The sequence below is a fragment of the Siphateles boraxobius genome, unplaced genomic scaffold (assembly GCF_051911475.1).
Source record: "Siphateles boraxobius isolate OS27281-9 unplaced genomic scaffold, OSU_SipBor_1 24, whole genome shotgun sequence".
NCBI lineage: Eukaryota > Metazoa > Chordata > Actinopteri > Cypriniformes > Leuciscidae > Siphateles > Siphateles boraxobius.
In genome coordinates, this window is record NW_027508855.1 from 4,563,251 (window position 1) to 4,582,613 (window position 19,363).

General features: G+C 37.1%; 2 protein-coding genes across 2 annotated transcripts; both read right to left on the reverse strand.

The window, feature by feature from the left end:
* Window positions 1-752: 752 nt before the first annotated feature.
* Window positions 753-6,248, reverse strand: vamp8 (vesicle-associated membrane protein 8 (endobrevin)). The gene is made up of 3 exons (XM_077240868.1): window positions 6,008-6,248; window positions 3,574-3,738; window positions 753-2,341 (listed from the first exon to the last, which is right to left on the reverse strand). The coding sequence occupies exons 1-3, from the start codon at window positions 6,032-6,034 to the stop codon at window positions 2,168-2,170; spliced, it is 366 nt and encodes a 121-aa protein (XP_077096983.1). The 5' UTR covers window positions 6,035-6,248; the 3' UTR covers window positions 753-2,167.
* Window positions 6,249-6,639: 391 nt separating this feature from the next.
* On the reverse strand, window positions 6,640-17,615 carry ncaph (non-SMC condensin I complex, subunit H). The gene is made up of 18 exons (XM_077240867.1): window positions 17,478-17,615; window positions 16,843-17,052; window positions 16,656-16,746; window positions 16,478-16,567; window positions 16,267-16,384; window positions 15,944-16,089; window positions 14,563-14,752; window positions 14,317-14,396; window positions 13,525-13,733; window positions 13,128-13,273; window positions 12,889-12,995; window positions 12,600-12,719; window positions 12,322-12,429; window positions 12,109-12,243; window positions 10,292-10,402; window positions 7,498-7,574; window positions 7,323-7,398; window positions 6,640-7,097 (listed from the first exon to the last, which is right to left on the reverse strand). Exons 2-18 carry the CDS (start codon window positions 17,043-17,045, stop codon window positions 7,038-7,040), a joined length of 2,067 nt encoding a protein of 688 aa, XP_077096982.1. The 5' UTR covers window positions 17,046-17,052; window positions 17,478-17,615; the 3' UTR covers window positions 6,640-7,037.
* Between the last annotated feature and the right edge of the window lie 1,748 nt (window positions 17,616-19,363).

The window sequence follows — 19,363 nt, forward strand, 5'->3', positions numbered from 1 at the left end:
TATAGAAAAAAAAAAAAAAAAACTGGAAATCAATGGGGTCTATCAACTGCTTGGTTACACACATTCGTCAAAATATCATCTTTTGTGTTCAGCAGAAGAAAGAAATTGAGAAATGGAGAGTAAGTAAATGACAGAATTTTCATGGGTGAACTACACCTTTAATGTTAATAGATTTATTATTGTTATCTTGTTACAGGTCTATCTGATTCTGATCTGTTCATTTTATGTCTTATTTAAGCATTTCATTTACTATTGTCTTTGTCTGATTTGTAATTAAATATTATATATATATATATATATATATAAGAAGACACTGTTTATCTAAAGTTATTCAGTTAATTGTTCTGCACATTTGCACGCAATTTTTTTTTATACCAAAAGCAGGTTTACTGGTTTATTTAGTACACCACATTGAGTATACCACTTAGTACTGTAAGACTTTGAATATTAAAGTGCAAAATAAGACCTGGCCACACTTGTGGGTTTGCTACTGTTACAATTTGAAACCGTATAAGGGTAAAAACATGCCAGGCAGACACTGATGTTAGCAACACAGCTACAACTAATAAAATTGATAATGGGTGTGTTTTGCAGTCCACGAATAATCAAGCATTGACAATAATCAATCATATTGGCGGCACCATGGGCCCCATAAAAGCTTGGGCCGGCCCAACCGTATTTGATAATTGTTTGCCATTAGTCTATGAAAATTTCAAATGAAAGGATTAAAAACATGTCAAACTCATCATTAGTTTTATTGAGAGATCATGTTTATTTACAAAATATTGCATTTCCAGGCTGTTTACACTAATAAGATTCATATCCAAGGCACTTCTTTGAGGATTCATAATGATGACAAAAACTTAAATCGATTAAACGTTTTGATTACCAATTAAGTGTTTAAACATATGTCTATGATTAAAAGGTTTGGGGGAGAATAATACATACAGTATGATGTTAATGGAAGCTACAAGAGATACAGCATAAGACTTTACAAACATGCAAGTCCTTCTGACTACGAACAGATAGACAGGCATACAGTGCCTTAACCTTTCCGAAGCAAAAGTGCATAAAGCTATTCAGCAGATAATAAGACCAGCCAAATAAAACTATTGCAAACTGAAAATGACACTACAGACTCTAAAATATTCCTCCTTGATCGGTTTTCTATACAGTAAAAAGGTACACTTGGGGTTTCAGAAAGCTCCCACATGCAATAACAAATTATGATTACAGTACTGACTGCATGTGGTACAGTGCAAATGTTACACTGCATATCAAATTCAATACAGTGATTTATAACGAGGATAAGAAAAAAACTGCTTTCTATTTTCAATCTAAATGGCCTTGTTCAGGTGCTCTTGTTTCATAAAAATCTTTCATTCTATAAGAAGAAAATCTGTTTCTCTGTTTTGAAGCTTGGGGCATTGCACATTTAAACATTAAAGACGGGGGGGAATCCAAACATCTTACAATATAATTACTTAAAAGGTGTGTTTTGGATAATGCAATAGTTTTAAGAACACATTCTGGTTTGACCTTTTACACATGACATACATAATTGTGGAGACGACAAAAGCACAGAGTACAAAATAGAGAGACTTGGAGAGCTAAAAATATTCCATAATTACACATAATATATTATGTAATTTAATCTAACAGTCTTAAATATACATCATAGCTCAATAGAGAGAACTTTCACCCATTACCTTTTCTGATTCAATGCCAGTATATGATTATTTCAAGCATACCTTCAGTGTGAACAATATTATAATATATTGTGGCATTTTATCAGGCTTTAGAGAATCATAAAGGAAACCGAAGTGGCCATTAGGATGAAGTTTTAGGAGGTGAGAAGCATGTAAGAAAATAGACAGCATTATTTTTATAAACTACTTAAAATCCTTCATTTCAATGTTTCAAAGCTGTCATAATGGAAGCTCCTCGTAATAAGTGATACCATGAGATATGAAGGTATATGAGGGTATATGAGCAAAATGTGCAAAGAACGAGTATGTGTGTGTGTGTGTGTGTGTGTGTGTGTAATATGTGTGAATTCTTGAAATTTTGACTGTGGGTATGTGGACATGGTTGCATGTTTCTGTATGTATGTGTGTGTGTGTGTGTGTGTGTGTGTGTGTGTGTGTGTGTGTAACTGAAAGAAATCCTAGGGTGGTGTTGGTTGGGGTGCAGGTGTACCAGTTGGGATCACACCAGTGGCAAGGAATATGATAACCAGCACGATCACAAGGACTATCACAACAATAAGCACAATCAGCTTCACGTTCTTCCACCAGTAAGCGCGAGCGACCTTCTGAGACGTGTGCTTGAAGTTCTGGGCCTGAAAAGCAGAAAACAAAGACCAATACAATGTCAACAAGTGTGGGACTACAGCCGCATACAGTAGCCTAATAGTTTGTTATATTAGAATAATTTCTGAAGGATCATGTGACACTGAAGGCATTTTGACCCAGGCATATAGTGAGTAGTGAGTGATTTTCATTCTAGGAGTTCATCCAATAAGCAGCCCGCGGAAAGCTTCAAGTGAAAGCTTCTCAACCAATCAGCAGCTTCTACCCCACGTGTTACTTAAGGGGGTTGCACACCGGACGAGAAGCGCAGCACCGCGTCTTTAAAATCCGAACACTTTATTCTCTATGAGTGTACACACACCGGCTGCGCCATTCGTCGTCTGTCTGCGGCGCACAGCAACGGCTCGGGACCTTGTTCAAAATCCTGCCGCGCCACAGAGCGCCATTTGTTTTATATTAATTTTAAATGTATTTGTCTCAAATCGTCGTTAATGTATATACTGACTTCACCCTGTGTTGCAATATACATTTAGTTTTATATTCATTTACAGAAATCAGCTGCTTGAATGAAAATTGCTGATGTTATCGGATTTTCAGCTGATATTCTCAATTCATTCGGTTAACGGACGCTCTGAGGTAAAGTGTTCAGAGAGCAAAGTCAGCAACAATTGCATTTAAATGTACAGTACAATCATAACATAGTACAGACATTATCTTAATTCCATAATGTCCTTAAACATAACAGTATTGCTGGCCATAAACTGAGAAAGTGCGCGTCCAGTGTGCGATACCTCGAGTTACGCGATACGCGGCTCAGCGCTGCGCTTCTTGTCCACTGTGCGACCCCCCAGTTAGGCTAACGTTACTGCATTGAGCTGAGGACAGCGACACAAGAGCCACAAGACTCCATCCACTGGCAATATTTGAAAAATGCTGGAAAAGTGGGCAGAGCTCAGCGGAGGGGGGCGTGCACCTGAGACGCATCTCTTTGTATGGAATCTGCCTACGTCACCAACCACCCCTTACGTCACGAACCACCCCAAACATCCAATAGGAAAATTCAACTGCAGTAGCCACCGTTCAACCTGAAGAGGGCAGCACTCAGACGTTTTTACACCATATATTGTACAATTAAAACACGTTATACACAAATGTCAAAAAAGTTACTCGAATCAATGAACAGTACTAATAAAGCCCCATTCTTACAGATCATTAACTAAAAAAAGTTGGTTTAGGGTTTAGTTACCCTTTAAAGACTCACCCCAGCTTGCAGATCTTCAGATTTCCCCATCAGATCATCCAGTCTTTCTCCACGGGCCAGGATCCGATCGACATTCTGGGTCATAATGTCCTTGACCCCGTCCACTTGAGACTGTAGAGATTGAACTGGATCCACCTCGTGTGAAGACTCTCCTTCTCTCGGCTCCTGCACTCAGAAGAATAAAAAACATGATCAAAATGGCACAACCACACAGTTATGCAAAATAACTCACATTGTTATCAAAAAGAGAAATGGAAGGCAACAAAAATCTATACAGTGAGATAGAAACTCACCATGATAAAGCAGTTTGAAAAGAGACAGGAACGTTTGTAAACAGTACTGTTGGGCAACAGCCAGCATTATATCTATACCCATAAATATTAGCATGTAAGGTTTATAATCATCCAAAAAAAAAAAAAATACATATATTATTTCCGAAAAATAAAATACTCAATAAAATACATCTGCAAGCATCCGTTATTGAGGTTCAAGCGGTTAAGTGCATGTGAAAAAAAGATATGTATTATTTAGCAAGCCTGTAAGCACCTAAATCGGAGTGGATTACAGAACTTTACAAAACTAAGTTCTGAGATGAAAAAAGAAATATTCAGATAGCATAATTTACCATAAAAATCTAGTGTCTTTAACGTTTATAACTGTTGTAGTCCCACCTATCGTCTAATCTCCATAAAAGTTTACAGGCTTTTTTAGATTTGTGTCTTATGTTTTTAGGAATTATAAGATATTTTTTGGGCACATTTCATCACCCATATTTAATTTTAATGGCCCAGTTATAGCCATTCAAATACTATGTTTCTGATAATTATTGAGACAGTCCAGACATTTTGTTCTACAGTGAGTTTGTTGAGGATGATCAAAAAAACCTATAGCTAGTTCACAAAAGTTTTTTTTTTAAATAATCTCAAAGATGTAGGCTAATTTATTATTTAATTGACAGCAGTGGTTGTTCAGTATAAGGAGATTTAACATATGATATGAATAATCATATCGGCCCACCACTGGAAGAATGCATGAATGTGTAATTGTTAGGCCTACAATAAAGTAGCAATACAATACAGTACTATATATTTCTATATTAAAAAAAACTTAATAAAAATAACTATAAGACATAATTTATTTCATACCATGATTAGACAGCTACTATATAAAAAAAACTGCTCAGTAATGCCTTTAGATGCTAATGATTAGGCGTGACACCTTAAGTGTGATATTGACAAAGGGAATATAAAAAGATAGCTTTACCACATTCACACATCCAAACACCAACTGTCAAATGCAGTGCAAGAACCTTAAAAGCCATCTTTTGCACTGTTCTCTGTGTCATTTGGGCATGTATAGTCATGCTAAACACCTTTAAGCCCTCTTGCACTACTGATACTTCATAAACAAAAGGTGTTACCAGGAAACCAAAAGCAAAGCTGCGTCACTACCTGTCCTACCCGTTCCATTCTAATCAATGGCTGTGTGAGTTTGTGTCACGAGGCCTGCAGAATGGCAGAAAGCTATTAGATGACATCAGATACTGACAGCCAGAAGTACCATCATTGTGGAGAAATGGTTGCATGTGATAACTATGTGATATGGCAACAACATAATCAAAATAAAAAAAGTAAAAATGTATGCATCTGGTTATTATATGATTTACCAGTGTGCATTTGTTTTGAAAGATTATTTCTAAACTGCTTTACCATTAAGAATGCATATTAATATTCAATAGGCAAAACATATTCTTGCTTCCTTGAAGTCCGTCTAATACCAGTCTCCAAATGTTTTCAAGAACAAGCCAACTTATAATTGATCTTAAAACAGTTGATGAACTTGATTTGAAGCAAACAGGCACGAGAATCTCTCACTTCTGGTTCACTTCAACAGTCAACAGGGGACGTGTGAAGTGATCAGCACATTTGCCAACTGTAGTTAAAACATATCTAAACCAAGTAACCATGCAAAAAGTGTTGTTCAACAGTCGGTTTTGTAAACCGGTTATGCTTCACAGCTTATGGTTAATTCAATCCATCTATGTAAACAAATCTGTACAACAAAGTTGCAATACAAATTGGATAAAGCTTAAGCATCAAAGTACTATTTAAACAGCACATTTGTTTTAGTAATCCAAGCAAATTGTCGACGTTAACTGACAACAGGAACGTAGAAACTACCGAAGTATAACTTGAAAAACGAGCTTCGCCCTGTTTTGAGAAACGCTACGCCAACTTACATCAACCGGTAAATATTAAACAAAAAAATATCAACCTGTTCTAAGCGGAGACTTTTGCAGCACTAAAAAAATGATTTACACGGATACCGATAGTAACTGAATTCACACATCTAAGTTAGTCAGTCTACTTTTAAACTCAACAAGCGATGTAACGTTAACAAGCACCTGCTGACTATCGTTCAGGTCACAACTTACCGTGCTATTTGGATCACCAATCCCCATGATTTCAATTTGATGTTATTATTTACTCCACGAAAAAATAATTACAATATCCTTAGGAGTTAAAAAGTTTGTAACTGTTTCTTCGAATGACCAACAGATGTACACCGTGTCAACACTTCCTGGTCTCTAATTCATTCTCTTCCTCCAGCCGCGATGATTTGGCTTTGGCCCACCTCTGTAGCGCCACTTCCCATAGCATCCTCCAGAGGGCGCTGGATTCATGACGCATATAAACACCTGAAAGGTGAGAACGCAGACTATTATCAAACCATCAACATTTCAGTTATGAGAAGATTGTTCTGGTAAGGCCTTACAGGCTAGTAACTTTTTCTAAAATTATTGATATGTGATTAAACTCAATGTACTTTATGAAATAAATGTTTGTTTTTATGTAGTTTTTAACATGCTTGACATTATTAGGGCAAAACAATTAAGACTCCCATGCATGAAACAGTAAACTTTTCTTCCACCAAGGCAACAATTGGCTCCACCTAAATACCTCTGGCATTATATGTATTCATGCAAAACATTATACCATTCCAAAATGACATCATACTAGACACAAAACAACATTTACAAACAGATAATAAAGAATTACCCAAAAATACTTGGATAACTTTTATTTTTCAAAATCGGATGTAGAAAATACATTTAAAAGAAACCTCAGTTATAAAATGAATTCCACAATTTAAATAAAACATCTTTAAAAAAAGTCACATTGACAGCAGTAACTTCACATTTACTTTTACTGTAGCTGCTAAACAGACCTTAAAAGCAATCATATTATACATGCATAGCACAATGCTGTTTTTTTTTCCTAGTTCATGCTTTTGACATTTTTCAGTTTCACTCAAATAATTCTGTGGTAGTTTCCTGTACAACATTTTTAACATGATCCTGACATCATCTTTCTCTCGACTATATTGTTTTGGCCCCACATGGGTATTTTACAAACTGGATTTACATTTTGGTTAAAAAATAAAATAAAGATTTGTATCAGTTTTCAGTGGCCTTGTTTAATGATGATATCAGTCATGCAGTCAATCTTGTGCAACTCCAAGTTCTGTTGATGAAAGAAGAGCTTTTAGATATACAGCAACCAAATGTTCTAATGGGTCATGAGATCACAAATAAATCTGCATGCAAGTTACAAAATATTCAGTGCATACTAATGCAAGACAAGTAGATCTTTAAACATAATAAACAACATGCTAATACAGAAATTTAAACAAACGTCCATCTACAGTAGTTTTTGAAACCATTATATATAGCAGAAAGTAGTACTCACTTTCTCATTAGCTAAGTGCAGAAGGGCCACGAAAGCCAACGGTACTGAGAGATTGGTAGCCATGGTGGAGGGAAGCCTGGTGGGGCAGGAAAGAGAAATGCATGTGCAGTATATGGATGAAAAATGTCAATCCTTAGACTATTAGATATATAGCACCAGACCTAAAAAACTGTACCTTTGTACAAGATTCCTGACAGACTGGCTGAATGATTTTTCTCCAGGTACTTCTGTTGTCTCCTCACACTCCACCTGCTTTAAATGGTGAGTCATTAAAATCTTTTTTTAAATCAAATGACCACAAGAAATGCTGAACAACAGAACAAAGTAAAAAAACAATTGGGTATAGTTTGTGACAGTGCTTAAAAATTTGTCAAAAGTTGTATTCAACCAAGAATGGTCTCTGAGATTAAAGGTCCGTTCACACTAACAACAATAACTATAAAGATAGTGATAAAAAAAAAATAGTTCTAAAAATCAGAGGAATGATATCGTTGCGAGCACTTTCAGAACCTTAAGCCTTTTTTAGCCTGTAAGGATTCAGAAAAGGTTAATCATATTAATCTTCACTAAATTAGACTACTGCAACTCGCTTTATTATGGTCTCAAAAACTATCTTTGCACAGATTACAGATGGTCCAAAACGCGGCCGCAAGATTGTTGACAGGTACTCGGAAATATGACCACATTACCCGTTTTAAGATCGCTGCACTGGTTAACAGCTAATTTAAGATTTTTCAATGTTTGTTTTTAAATCTTTGGTACAGCCCCTCTGTATATTGCTAGCCTGATTCACGTTCACAAGTCAAAGAGATTAAAATCTCATACGCAAAAACTTCTACATGTCCTTAGGTTTAAACCAGAGGTGAGTGTGCTTTTGCGGTAGCCGCCCCAAGGCTATTGAACAGTATATTAGGTTTTGATCATGTACGAGTGACAAGGCATTGTTTCCACAGGTACTGGTCTTAGGTTTTTTCTAAATTTGTTGTTTTAATTTTACTATTTCAGTACAATGTACAGTACTGTGGTCAACACTGTTGTTTTATTATGTGTCTTATAAATGAATTGGAATATTGAAAATACTAATTCACGGCCCTGCCTTCAGTGATCTGAATGACACATTTATAGCGTAGTTTTGTGAGAAAGAGGATTACTGTTTGATTACTAAAAGGGTGATTACTATTCTGCCGTACAGAGGCAAAAGACCTTAACTCGCCAGAGTGTGGAACTGAGAAAAATTACTTTAATTAATTTGACGGGACGACTAAAAATCTTTATAGGTAGGACACTGAAAATCGGGCAATTAGATGTTTAAGTAATGAAAATTATCTACCAAAAATTGAGCTTAAACTTGACTTTTGACCACCATTTTAAAGTTACTGTACTCTGCCTTTGTATTGTCAGCAAAAAGTGAGATGTCATGCCAAGGCAAAAGGCAGTAACTTCCACATTATCAATATTTGGTTGCTGATCACCATTAACAAAATCATTATAGCAACACCTGTATAAAATATAGTGATCATGACATTTATTTTGTATGATTTACAATTACGTTCAGCCATCTACTTATTGCTATCCTGTGCTTTGGTTGCATTCTGGTGGCCCTATAGCCTACATTACACATGACAAAATACCTCCATAGCGGTAAAGAGTATCTTCAAGTGGTACCGAGTGGCATAAGACTTGCTAAACGTGTTCAAAATGATCACGATAAAACAGATCCTCGCGCACATTCAACTCGGAGACTGGTTTATAGCGGTGGATCTGAAAGACGCATACTTTCACATGCGCTTACCGAGATTCGTGATCGAAGGTGTCACGCTCCTCGTCCGTTCACGAAAAGTAGCCTACGCAGTGGTTCTACTCAGTAGGGAGCGCGCGTTCTGGACTACCTAGACGACTAATGCATTTATAGCACAACCTTCTGTGTTCTGCGTCTTTTCAGTATGCGGTGGTTTCAGCTGTCTTCCCTATTATTGTGCTTGTGCACTCGTCCTGCGGATTTATTCCAGACGCTGTGATTGTAGGTATAACCCGCTTGTAACAGCCGGTCTGATGTTGTATGCACCAGCTCTTCTTGCTTCCTTATGTTGTATGCACCAATATACCCTTGTTGCTTCGTTATTATCACTCCCTGTGATATATTAGTCCTGCGTCGGCTCGACCGTGTTCAGGGCGGTCCTGAAGGCGCCGGCGAAGTTTTGGCACTCTGCCAGCTAAATACATGATTGTTTCAACCAGGTCCGGTATCCGAACTGGGTGAGGCGGGGCTTTAGTTCTTTGTTGCATTCATCTGCTACGGCATGTGTAACATTTTTCTTTCATCTCTGCATATATCCTTCGCGATCGATATCGCACGTTTGTCGATGGAGCCAGTTCAGAACATACTAAATGTTCTGACCGCATTAGTGCAGGACAAAGCTCTGAGGACATCAGAAGTTACAGGGACTGACGGCAGCTGTACAAAGTAGATAAACAGGCTACATCGTAATTTAAATTTTAATGGAGAGCAAAACAAAGCCAGAACACCGTATAATCTAATAGGTAGCATTATTTCATAGAACACCGGCACAGTAACCTCATATTGACGCGCGGCTAAACTAAGGCAGAGTGCTGTAACTCAAGCGTGAGCGTTCCAAAACAAAGCCAAAGAGCCGTAACTGGTGTTACGGTGTTCTGCCTTGGTTTCTTATGGGCTTTTGGAAGTTACGGTTAAGACAACCCGATTATTTTCTCGAAAAAACAACGGATTTGACTCAAGATACTTATCCACATAATAAAGGAGGTTTTGAATGTGCCAAAATATCAATAACTCATTTTCAACCAAAAAGGAAGTTATGGTCTTTTGCCTTTGCACGGCAGCATTACACCAAGTTCAGTATGCAAACGGTAACTTCTAAACTTAGCCATAAAGATGCTGAAAAAAATAAACAAAAGAACTTTACTAAGGTCAGAAAGATAGAGTTACAAACCTTGTCTGGTTTTTCAGGACTTTCTGTTAGGAGACCCCACATAGTGGTCTTCAGCTTCTTCATGTCCATCTTCTTGGCCATTTTGGCATAGTTTATCTCAATAGTGTTTACCTAGATGAGCAAACAGTTCATGAGTTAGCTATACAAATCTACTGAAATAAAAACTAATAATAACTGACAAATAACAGAAAGAAAATCTCACTACATGTTCTAGAGCCCGACCGATATGGATTTTTGGGGGCCGATGCCAATACCGATAAAAAAAGCCTGATACCGATATATCGGCCGATATTATTTATGTGTACAGTAGCAAGTACAGCACACTTTCCTATTGGTGTGTACAAACTTTTGATGGGTACTGTATATAGAATACACAGTATTTAAACAGAATAAATATATAAACGTTTTCCAATGATCACTCAAATGTGGTGATCAAACACTTGTGTGACAAAGATATGTAATGGAGGCAGGGTGAATGATAGAATGAGAATGATACATTTGAGCTGTAACCAAACTAGTTTGCATTGCATGTTATATTATATTCTAAATACTGTTGCATAATCTTCACTAACGACTTTGTCTTTTAATTTAGTCACGTTATATAGAACAACTTGTATCAATAAATATCAAAAGTGTCAATGACATTATCTTCTATTTTTAGTCTTAATTCCTCTAATCTCTACCAGTGGAGGAATAGCTCACATCTTTTTACTAAAGTACAATTTATAATATCATAATGAAAACGTTTTTAATTACATAATGTACAGACTTTCATACTATTTTAAACAAATAGTAAGCAAAATGTATACCTACTAAACGTGAAACTAGGCTACTCTTAATGCAAAATGGCCCTATATAAAGTGTTATAATTATATAAATTATTGGAATATTGCTTGATGTTGTAACAGCGTTATAGGCAGAATGAGCTTTAACACGGTGTCTACCCTGGACGCGGCCGTTATTGCTCACGTGAGTCGCAACAGCTGTTTACCCGAGACGCGGAAAAGCACCCGTTACAGAGCAGAATGCCATCCGTTTACTGTCGGAGATTTGTCGCTCGTGCCACGCATTTTAATCAATGTTTAATCAATCGCCTGGATTTAATTATTATTTTAATTCTTTTGATTATTATTAATAAAAAAACGGACGGAACAAGCTCCGAAAGCGCCACTAAAGTGCTTTAAAACTTTCACATAGACCTTGAACAGAAAGCACAAAGCCTTTCATTAAAGTCAATTTCGTTTTGTATTAATTATATCTGAATTTTAATCAATGTTTCATCAACCAGATGCCTGGATTTAATAAATAAGAAGTAAATATAACATACAATAGATAATCTCGAAACTGAGGCGCCGGCGAGTGAACTGCAACTCGTCTCATAAATTAACCGAAACCCAGCGTATAGACCTGAGAAATATATCTATTGAAATGTCTACTTTTAAACAGAACAAATCAAAACGAAAGACAAACTGCTCTCTGCTTATGTAATCCTTCTGAAATGTACATTTCTCTCATCTTTGCAGCCCACAATGACTGAAAAAACTTGTTATTAATTAACAATTAAAATGTCTCCTTGCTATATTTGATGTATTCATATCATTGCTCTTGCCAGTTCATTGTGACAGCTTTTAGGTGCTTTATTGGCAGCGCCACCCTTACATGAATCACCGAACGCCGCATTTTTTTATATTAATTTATCGGCCATTATAAATGCCGATACCGATAGTTATGAAAATGGCTAATATCGGCCGATATATCGGTCGGGCTCTAAAATGTTCAGTGTGTAGCATAGTAACCCATCTGTCCTGTCATCTTACCTTGTGAGGCTCAGGCACAAGACAATCCTCTCCGTATGTAGAGATGTCATCGGTGTCCAGAGAGAAAGGGGTCGGTCGGTCTGTTTGGGAGTCATCAGATCCTCCAAAGCCTTCAGCATCCTCACTGTCCCCTTCCTATTCACAGAAACTACTAACAGTTAACAGACCGTCTCCATGCCAACCTATGACATGTAACAGTAGTGTTTAGTGTACCTGAAGACCAGGGCAGAAGTTGGCTGTGTCATTGGCGTTGTTGTAATCATACTCTCCTATGTCCCCACCCAGCTCTCCCGATAATCTCTTCTTTCCTTCTGCACTGAACTAAAGTGAGAAAATAAATTGATCAAATTTGAAAGATGAACAAAACAAACCAATCCAGCAGTCAATCTCTTGTACAGCATTATTCTTATGATGTTGTAGTTTTGCCACAACCAAAATGCTGAAGTGCACAAAGTAATCCAGACAGGAATATTAAACATTCATGGTCTTACTGTGTTGGTGGGTTTGAGGCTGAGCTGTGACAGGTTACTGGGTGGATACTGGAAGTCTGCTGGAAGTGTGGTTTTCTTATTGCTGCTGTTCAAAGCCGATTTACTGATAGTGGTTGCTGCCTGGAAATAACAAGTATTTATTTGTCAAATTGTAACCAATTGATCTGCTGCTGTCTTCAAGGTTTGAAAGTTTTTGTTAATGGGATTAAAAAACATTGTATGAATTGCTGTTATGAAGCGTTTGTCCATTATGGAATTCATGAAAATGAATTAGTAAACAGGAACTTACTCTAGTTGTTCGAAAGTAATTGTGAAAGTTGATATCTCCTTTAAAGTCAATAACGAGAGGATTTTTTGGTGCTCGTTTCCGAGGTTCTTTGTCTGGTTTGTGATCCTCTACAAAGGATAAATTAGAAATTTAATGGGACAACCACTAAGAACAATTGAGAATGCAACATTGAAAATTAAATTAAGAAAACAATAATAAAAAAAAATAGTTAAACACTTCTAGGCTAGTCGATGACTTACGCTTATGTCCAGGTTTGAAGAGCCAGTAGCCGGGTCCGACCCAAGTGGCCATGGTCCTGGGACTGAAGTATGAGTACTCTCTGGGCTGATCAGACAACTGCAGACACATGGTGGTAATATCCACCTCGCCAATAGGAATAACACCTCTGTTAATAACGCAAATACACCTCACAGTGAATGGACATACAAAAACAGCAAAGAATTGTTTTTATTCAGACACATAACATACAACACAAAATATACTAGCTAGCTAAGGTCGAGCTTAGGTTTGACAGTCTTTGGGATGAAAATGCACAATATTAAACTGCCGCAACTATTCGCCTATTGTGAAGCAGAGCCTGTTTGTAACTAAAAAATTAGCAAACACTTCGGTGCAATACATTTCGTAAGTACTAACCGTCCTTTCTGGGGGCTCTTTGAACAAGCTTCTCTGTGTTCCTTAAATTCCTCACAGTCTCCTGGCCTGCCCTCATCCACGTCTGCATCAAAATTATCCCCAAACTCTGGACTGTCGTCGTCATCATCATCTGGCTCGATGGCTGCATTGACGTCGAATGCATGTTCTCCCTGCTTCATCTTCTCAAGCAGCTGGTTGAGGTTTGTGGTCTATATTGACAACATGAAAGATGATCACATCAATATAAAACACACTTAATATTGCAATCATACTACTGTTGAAAAGGGGTTAATAAGTTTTTTTTTTTAAAGAAATTAATTTAATTTAATTCAGCAAGAAAGCATGAAATTGATCAAAAGTGACAGCAAAGACACTTATAATTTTAAAAATATTGTTGTTTCAAATAAATGTTCTTTTGATTTTCTATTCATCAAAGAATCCTTAAAAACGATTATTAGTTTCCAGAAAAATAAGAAGCAAAACTGTTTTCAACATTGATAAGAAATGTAATGGCTACTGAAAATTCAGCTTTGCCATTACAGGAATAAATTACATTTTAAAATATTTGGAAATAGAATAAATGAGAAAAAAGAAAAATAAATAAGTTAGTTTTAATTCTAATAATATTTCACGATATTACGGTTTTTGATAAAATATTACAATAAATGTAGACATGGTGAGTATAACAGACTTCCTTCAAACATTTAAAAATCTTACTGACCCCAAATTTTTGAATTGCAGTGTATATAGACACCATACTGAGGCTTTAAATAGTCATCAAAACAGTCTCACCTGCTCAGGAGTCCATCTAGTAAAAGAGAAATCCTCTAAGGATGGACAAATTGGCCTGTCCTCAAGTGTCTTCAGATGACCTGGAAGAATCAAAAAGGTATGATTCAATGGACTCACATTGTCAAACGACTGTAACTCACAACACATGCAAACATTTAGGTTCTGAATACTGAATGTTGCTCAGTGAACCCAAGAGTAGATTGTCCTGTAACTTGGAACAGAGTGTGATGTGCAAAGCCGGTTTACCTGTAAATGGTGAGGCAGGAACATTCTGGTGGGGCATCTGCACAGGAGGTGGCTGTGTCTTCAGCAAGGTCATATGTGAAGGAAAGCGCAGCTCACAGCGACTGTCCTCACTGAAGAGTACAGAGAGGAACACTCCTGCTGTACTGTTCTCATCAAATGAAGCAGCCATGCGCTGGAACATGGGGTCCACCTGCACAAAGAATGTTTTAGGACAGGTCTTCCTATAGGTTCTTACGCCACATGCTTTATGGGGTCTTCACAACATAAATCAACTTGTTTAAAACATTAAAGAAACAGTTCAGTATATGTACTATCAAGAAAATCTCAACTGCTTGATTGTTATATTGTGATTTTTTTTTAAACTATATTAACAACCAGTGATATATTCAGTTAATCGTACATCCTATGATTACCTGTATTCAAAGAGTTTACACACAAAGCAATATATACTAGGCCCTATACACCAAATCTCAGCTGTGATTGTTATATTGTTTCAAAATGTAACTATGTTATCACTCAGCTCTTTATATAAAGTTGAATAAATAAGTATGTGTCGTGTGTTCAACTTTATCCACATACATACAGTATACTCACATAGGGCGATATACTATACAGGGAGGGCTGTACAGTGCGACATATGTCGAGTAAGAATGAAATAGATATTACATTGCGTGTGTACTCACTAATGCTCTCAACATTATTTTGGGTTAAAAAACAGGGGGGGGAAAATTCTCTGGTTTAGAGAAGTGTACAGTATTTTTCTTTCTAATGATTTTCTGTAAAATATAATGATCATAATAATTGTTATGCAAGCAAGCATGTTGATCGTTATTTGTGCAGACTGACCAAGTAGGGTACAAGTTAACCTCATGGAATCTTTTAAATATGAAAGTAAGAAATTGATCGATGGAAAAAAATTATAGAGACATGTTTGCTAACGAAATAAACCAATTAAAATCCATTTGTGTGGTGTGGCTTTTGTGTTCATGGTTAAGTGCTCTCGCAGGAGCTCGGCTCTGGCTCACATTTTGAAAATGAATGACCTCCGGCCACTTTGACACTGTCGCCGACGGCGGTGTGAACGCAGAGTAATTGTGTGGCCTGTGCTACAAAACTCAACCTCTGTAGCGCCAGTGCTATGTGCAAAAAAAGTTAATGTACAGCCCTGCTATATAGCAAATCTCAACTGCTTGATTGATTGTATCATCACAAAAGGTAAACTATATTATTATCGCCCAGCTCAATTCCACTAAAAGCAACTATAAGGCATAAGGGTATTACCAACATTAACATCAACATTAAAACTGATTTAAAACAATGTGTATTGTGAAAAGTGGTATACAAAATGTTTTACTTGACTCAATCACACTCGGATATTCACCTCACACTTCATCTCTGTCTCAGAGAGATTGATGTTATTGAGGTTCTGCTCCACTGTCTTCTTCTGAGGTCTTTTCTTAGTCTGTTTAGCAGCCACCTGCTCTCCCTGACCGTCCTCGGCAACTGCCTCATCGATACCATCTTGACCTGAAATGAGATGGGATGGGATTTCAGTAAAACCGTGCAGGGTCCTGAGAGGGAATGACACCACCAGTACACCATGAAGACAATGACATGACACTCTCTGACCAATCTGCCCTACAGCACAAGCAACCTTTGTGTTTGTAACATGTCAGCAGAACCATAACTTGAATATCTACATACTCTCTTTTGGTTTGGTCTCAGAGCCCAAGCCTCCCAGAACTCTGTAAGCATCAGCATGGACCGCATCCACCCTCACTGCATAGATTTTTGTGCTGGCGTCCAGGGTGCCCGCTGCCACCTAGATCAACACACAGTTACAATATCATAATTTCCGATAATGCATGTCAACTTTGTCGAAGTGGAGCTAAATACAAATTCGGCAGGTTTCTACCTTGAAGTTGAGCTCTGAGTCTTTCTGCTTGAGAATGTCTGCCATGTAATCAATAAGGTGCAGACCAAATGCATTTTTTGTGGTAATTTTCTGCAAAAGGAAAGTTACAAGTAATAGCCCTGTTGCATTTTCAGGAAAATGCTAACAGTAAAGTCAGCATACATCGATTTTAACTCACATTTTCAGTGGAAAGCTTGATGCAGGTTGAATAATGCTCAGATATCTGTGCTGATGACAGCTTAGGGACAGCAGCGGGTGTAGCTGTAGAACTATGGAGAAAAAAAAACAAGATTGTAAATTCACATTGTGCTGTATTACTTTTGTTTTTGCATTTTAATGGTGCTGAGAACGGAGTTTCAACCAACCTGTGGCTACCGGCCTCGTTGATAGAGGAGTCGGTCACTCCGATGACTTTGGATCTGCGTCTTTGACGTCTCTCTTGTTCATCGTCGTTTCCCTGTATGTTATCCAGCAGAGGTGTGCTGGTAGCTGACAGAGCGGCTTTGTGTCCTATTGCCGGGGACGACCACTGCCGTGGCCGGGAGGTCGGGGTACTGAATGTGCTCATTACGAAACTATGGGGCAATATTAATATGTCATACATCCATACACCACTAATATGCAGCTTTTTCCATTAACTGCAGTCTGCTAAATAGTGCCTTTGTTATACGTCAACACTGGTAAATCCTGATACTTTGCCATGTAAGTTAAACAACGTCAAGTAACGTTTATTTAGCTGATTAAAATTAGCAAACGAATAGCTAACGAATAAAAATAAATGTCAACAATAAACGTTATATACGGGCAGAAGTTTATATCCCTAGAGCTAATTTCCAAAAGCGAAATTCCTAACTTACATGCAAACACTTTAGTTTAGCCTTTTATGAAGGCCTGTTAGCTAGCGCTAATCACACTTCTGAAAACATAACAAATCAAATTATACACTGTGGCTTTGAAAACGTAACTTAGACGAAGTATAAACAACAGAAGTACAAAATACCTGTGATGAACTGATGATTTATAAGCAGTAACGTTATAAGTTAACTAATCCAAACTTTCTTTATTCCGTCTGTTCAGACGACCATTTGAAAATTAGCGCCCGACGGTTACATGCGTCATCAATGATGTCATGCGTACATACGTAAAAGTCAGAGTGTGAGTTTTATCAAATAAATATACGTTTTATAATTGTATTCCAAAAAATAACTTATGGTATAAAATAATAAATAAAGGTAAATAAAATATGTTTTTATGACATTTAATTTATAATATGTTATATTTTTCTTAAATTGGTAAAATGCATTATTAAGTTAAACGTGAATTACAAAATATATCTAAAGTAATATTATTGAACAAATAACTTTATTTAAGTTCTACTGATTTCAAAAAGGTAATACTGGAATTCGACATTAAATGTGTAGAATAGATGATCTGCATAGATTAGACCATAGGATACACACGTAGTATCCTCATTCGACCGCCCCAGACACGTAGGCACGCCCGCCATCTTGCAACGGTCAGTGTGTCGTCACTCACAGTAAAAGAAGCAATTTCTCATCACTCATCCACATCATTGTGCAGCTGCTGGCTGTGAAACAGCCGAGATTTAATTTCCCGAAGAAATGGGATAACCTTTTACAGGTAACGAGGTGAGAATGTGTTAGTTTGTGTTTGTTTTGTTTTTTTATCAGGTTTTTATATGTAGTAGGCCTAACTCAATACATGGTTTTACTACCGGTATGTAACTTGTTCCAATGAGGTATCTATGGCTATATATCTATGGACCTAGACTTAAAAAAAAACTAACTGTTTTCTTGTTGTCCACTAGAAGGCAGTTATGTCGTAGAAAATGTGATGTATTGCCGTTCACTAATGCAAAGTCGGACTCGCGTTTCTGTCTTCATTCTATAGATTATAGAATAACCAACCCCCCAAACAACCAGTTTCCAAGCCCAATATTTCTATTAGCAGTCTGGTCCTGAAGGTCATCTAGATAGGCTACTTTGCTGAAAAACGTGCTTGCTGCCTAAGATATTGGATTTTAGTCTCAATCTTGTAAAACGATCGTGCAATTTTGACCTGTATAGCGTCAATAAATTAATGATGGCTATTGATGTGGTAGACACCTATTGAAGTGGCACATTTAAATTTTAAAAAGACAGTTGTGTCGCTGAGGAAATGGAATTTCCACCGAAATCTTTTGGATTGGACTTGAGTAGTGGATAAAAGCACAACTGCTCAGTTTACCGCTATTTAACAGCACAGTAGATAAAAGAGTTTTATCTAGCCTAATATATTGCACCTCGAAGTCTGAATAACTTGGCTGGATAAGAGGCAAATAGGTTACCTGTGGTTACTGTGATAGGCCTATTTTAAATGGACTGCTCGAGGAATCGAATCAAGAGAATATCTTCCTCCAAAACTGGAAAACCAAACAGGCTGGAGAGGGAGAGTGCACATGGCCTGTGTAGCCTTTATCATGGAATTTGCACATTGCACAAGCGTATACGTTAAATATCAGTAGCCTAGCCAGAGAGCTATTCGGTTGATCATGAATGAATTTGCTGATAATGCAGCTGAGCGCAATATATCCACATAAAGAGATAAACTTTGTGATTTAATAGCTTACTGATTTGTCTTTTCTTCCCTTGCTTGTGTTTGTTGTTTGTCTTCTGTCTCTGTCTTTTTGTGTTCTTTCCTTACAGGCTACTTTCTTCACATTCACTTCCCTGTAAGCTATAGTGGATTAGAGCTGTCAGTCACCATGTAATCAAAATGGACCATTCTTGTTGTATATGGAACATTGTAGCCTAGTATTTATTATCAATTATTTATCAGTGCACATAATAAATTTTTTTCTTAAATTCATGTGCTCTCGTAATCTTT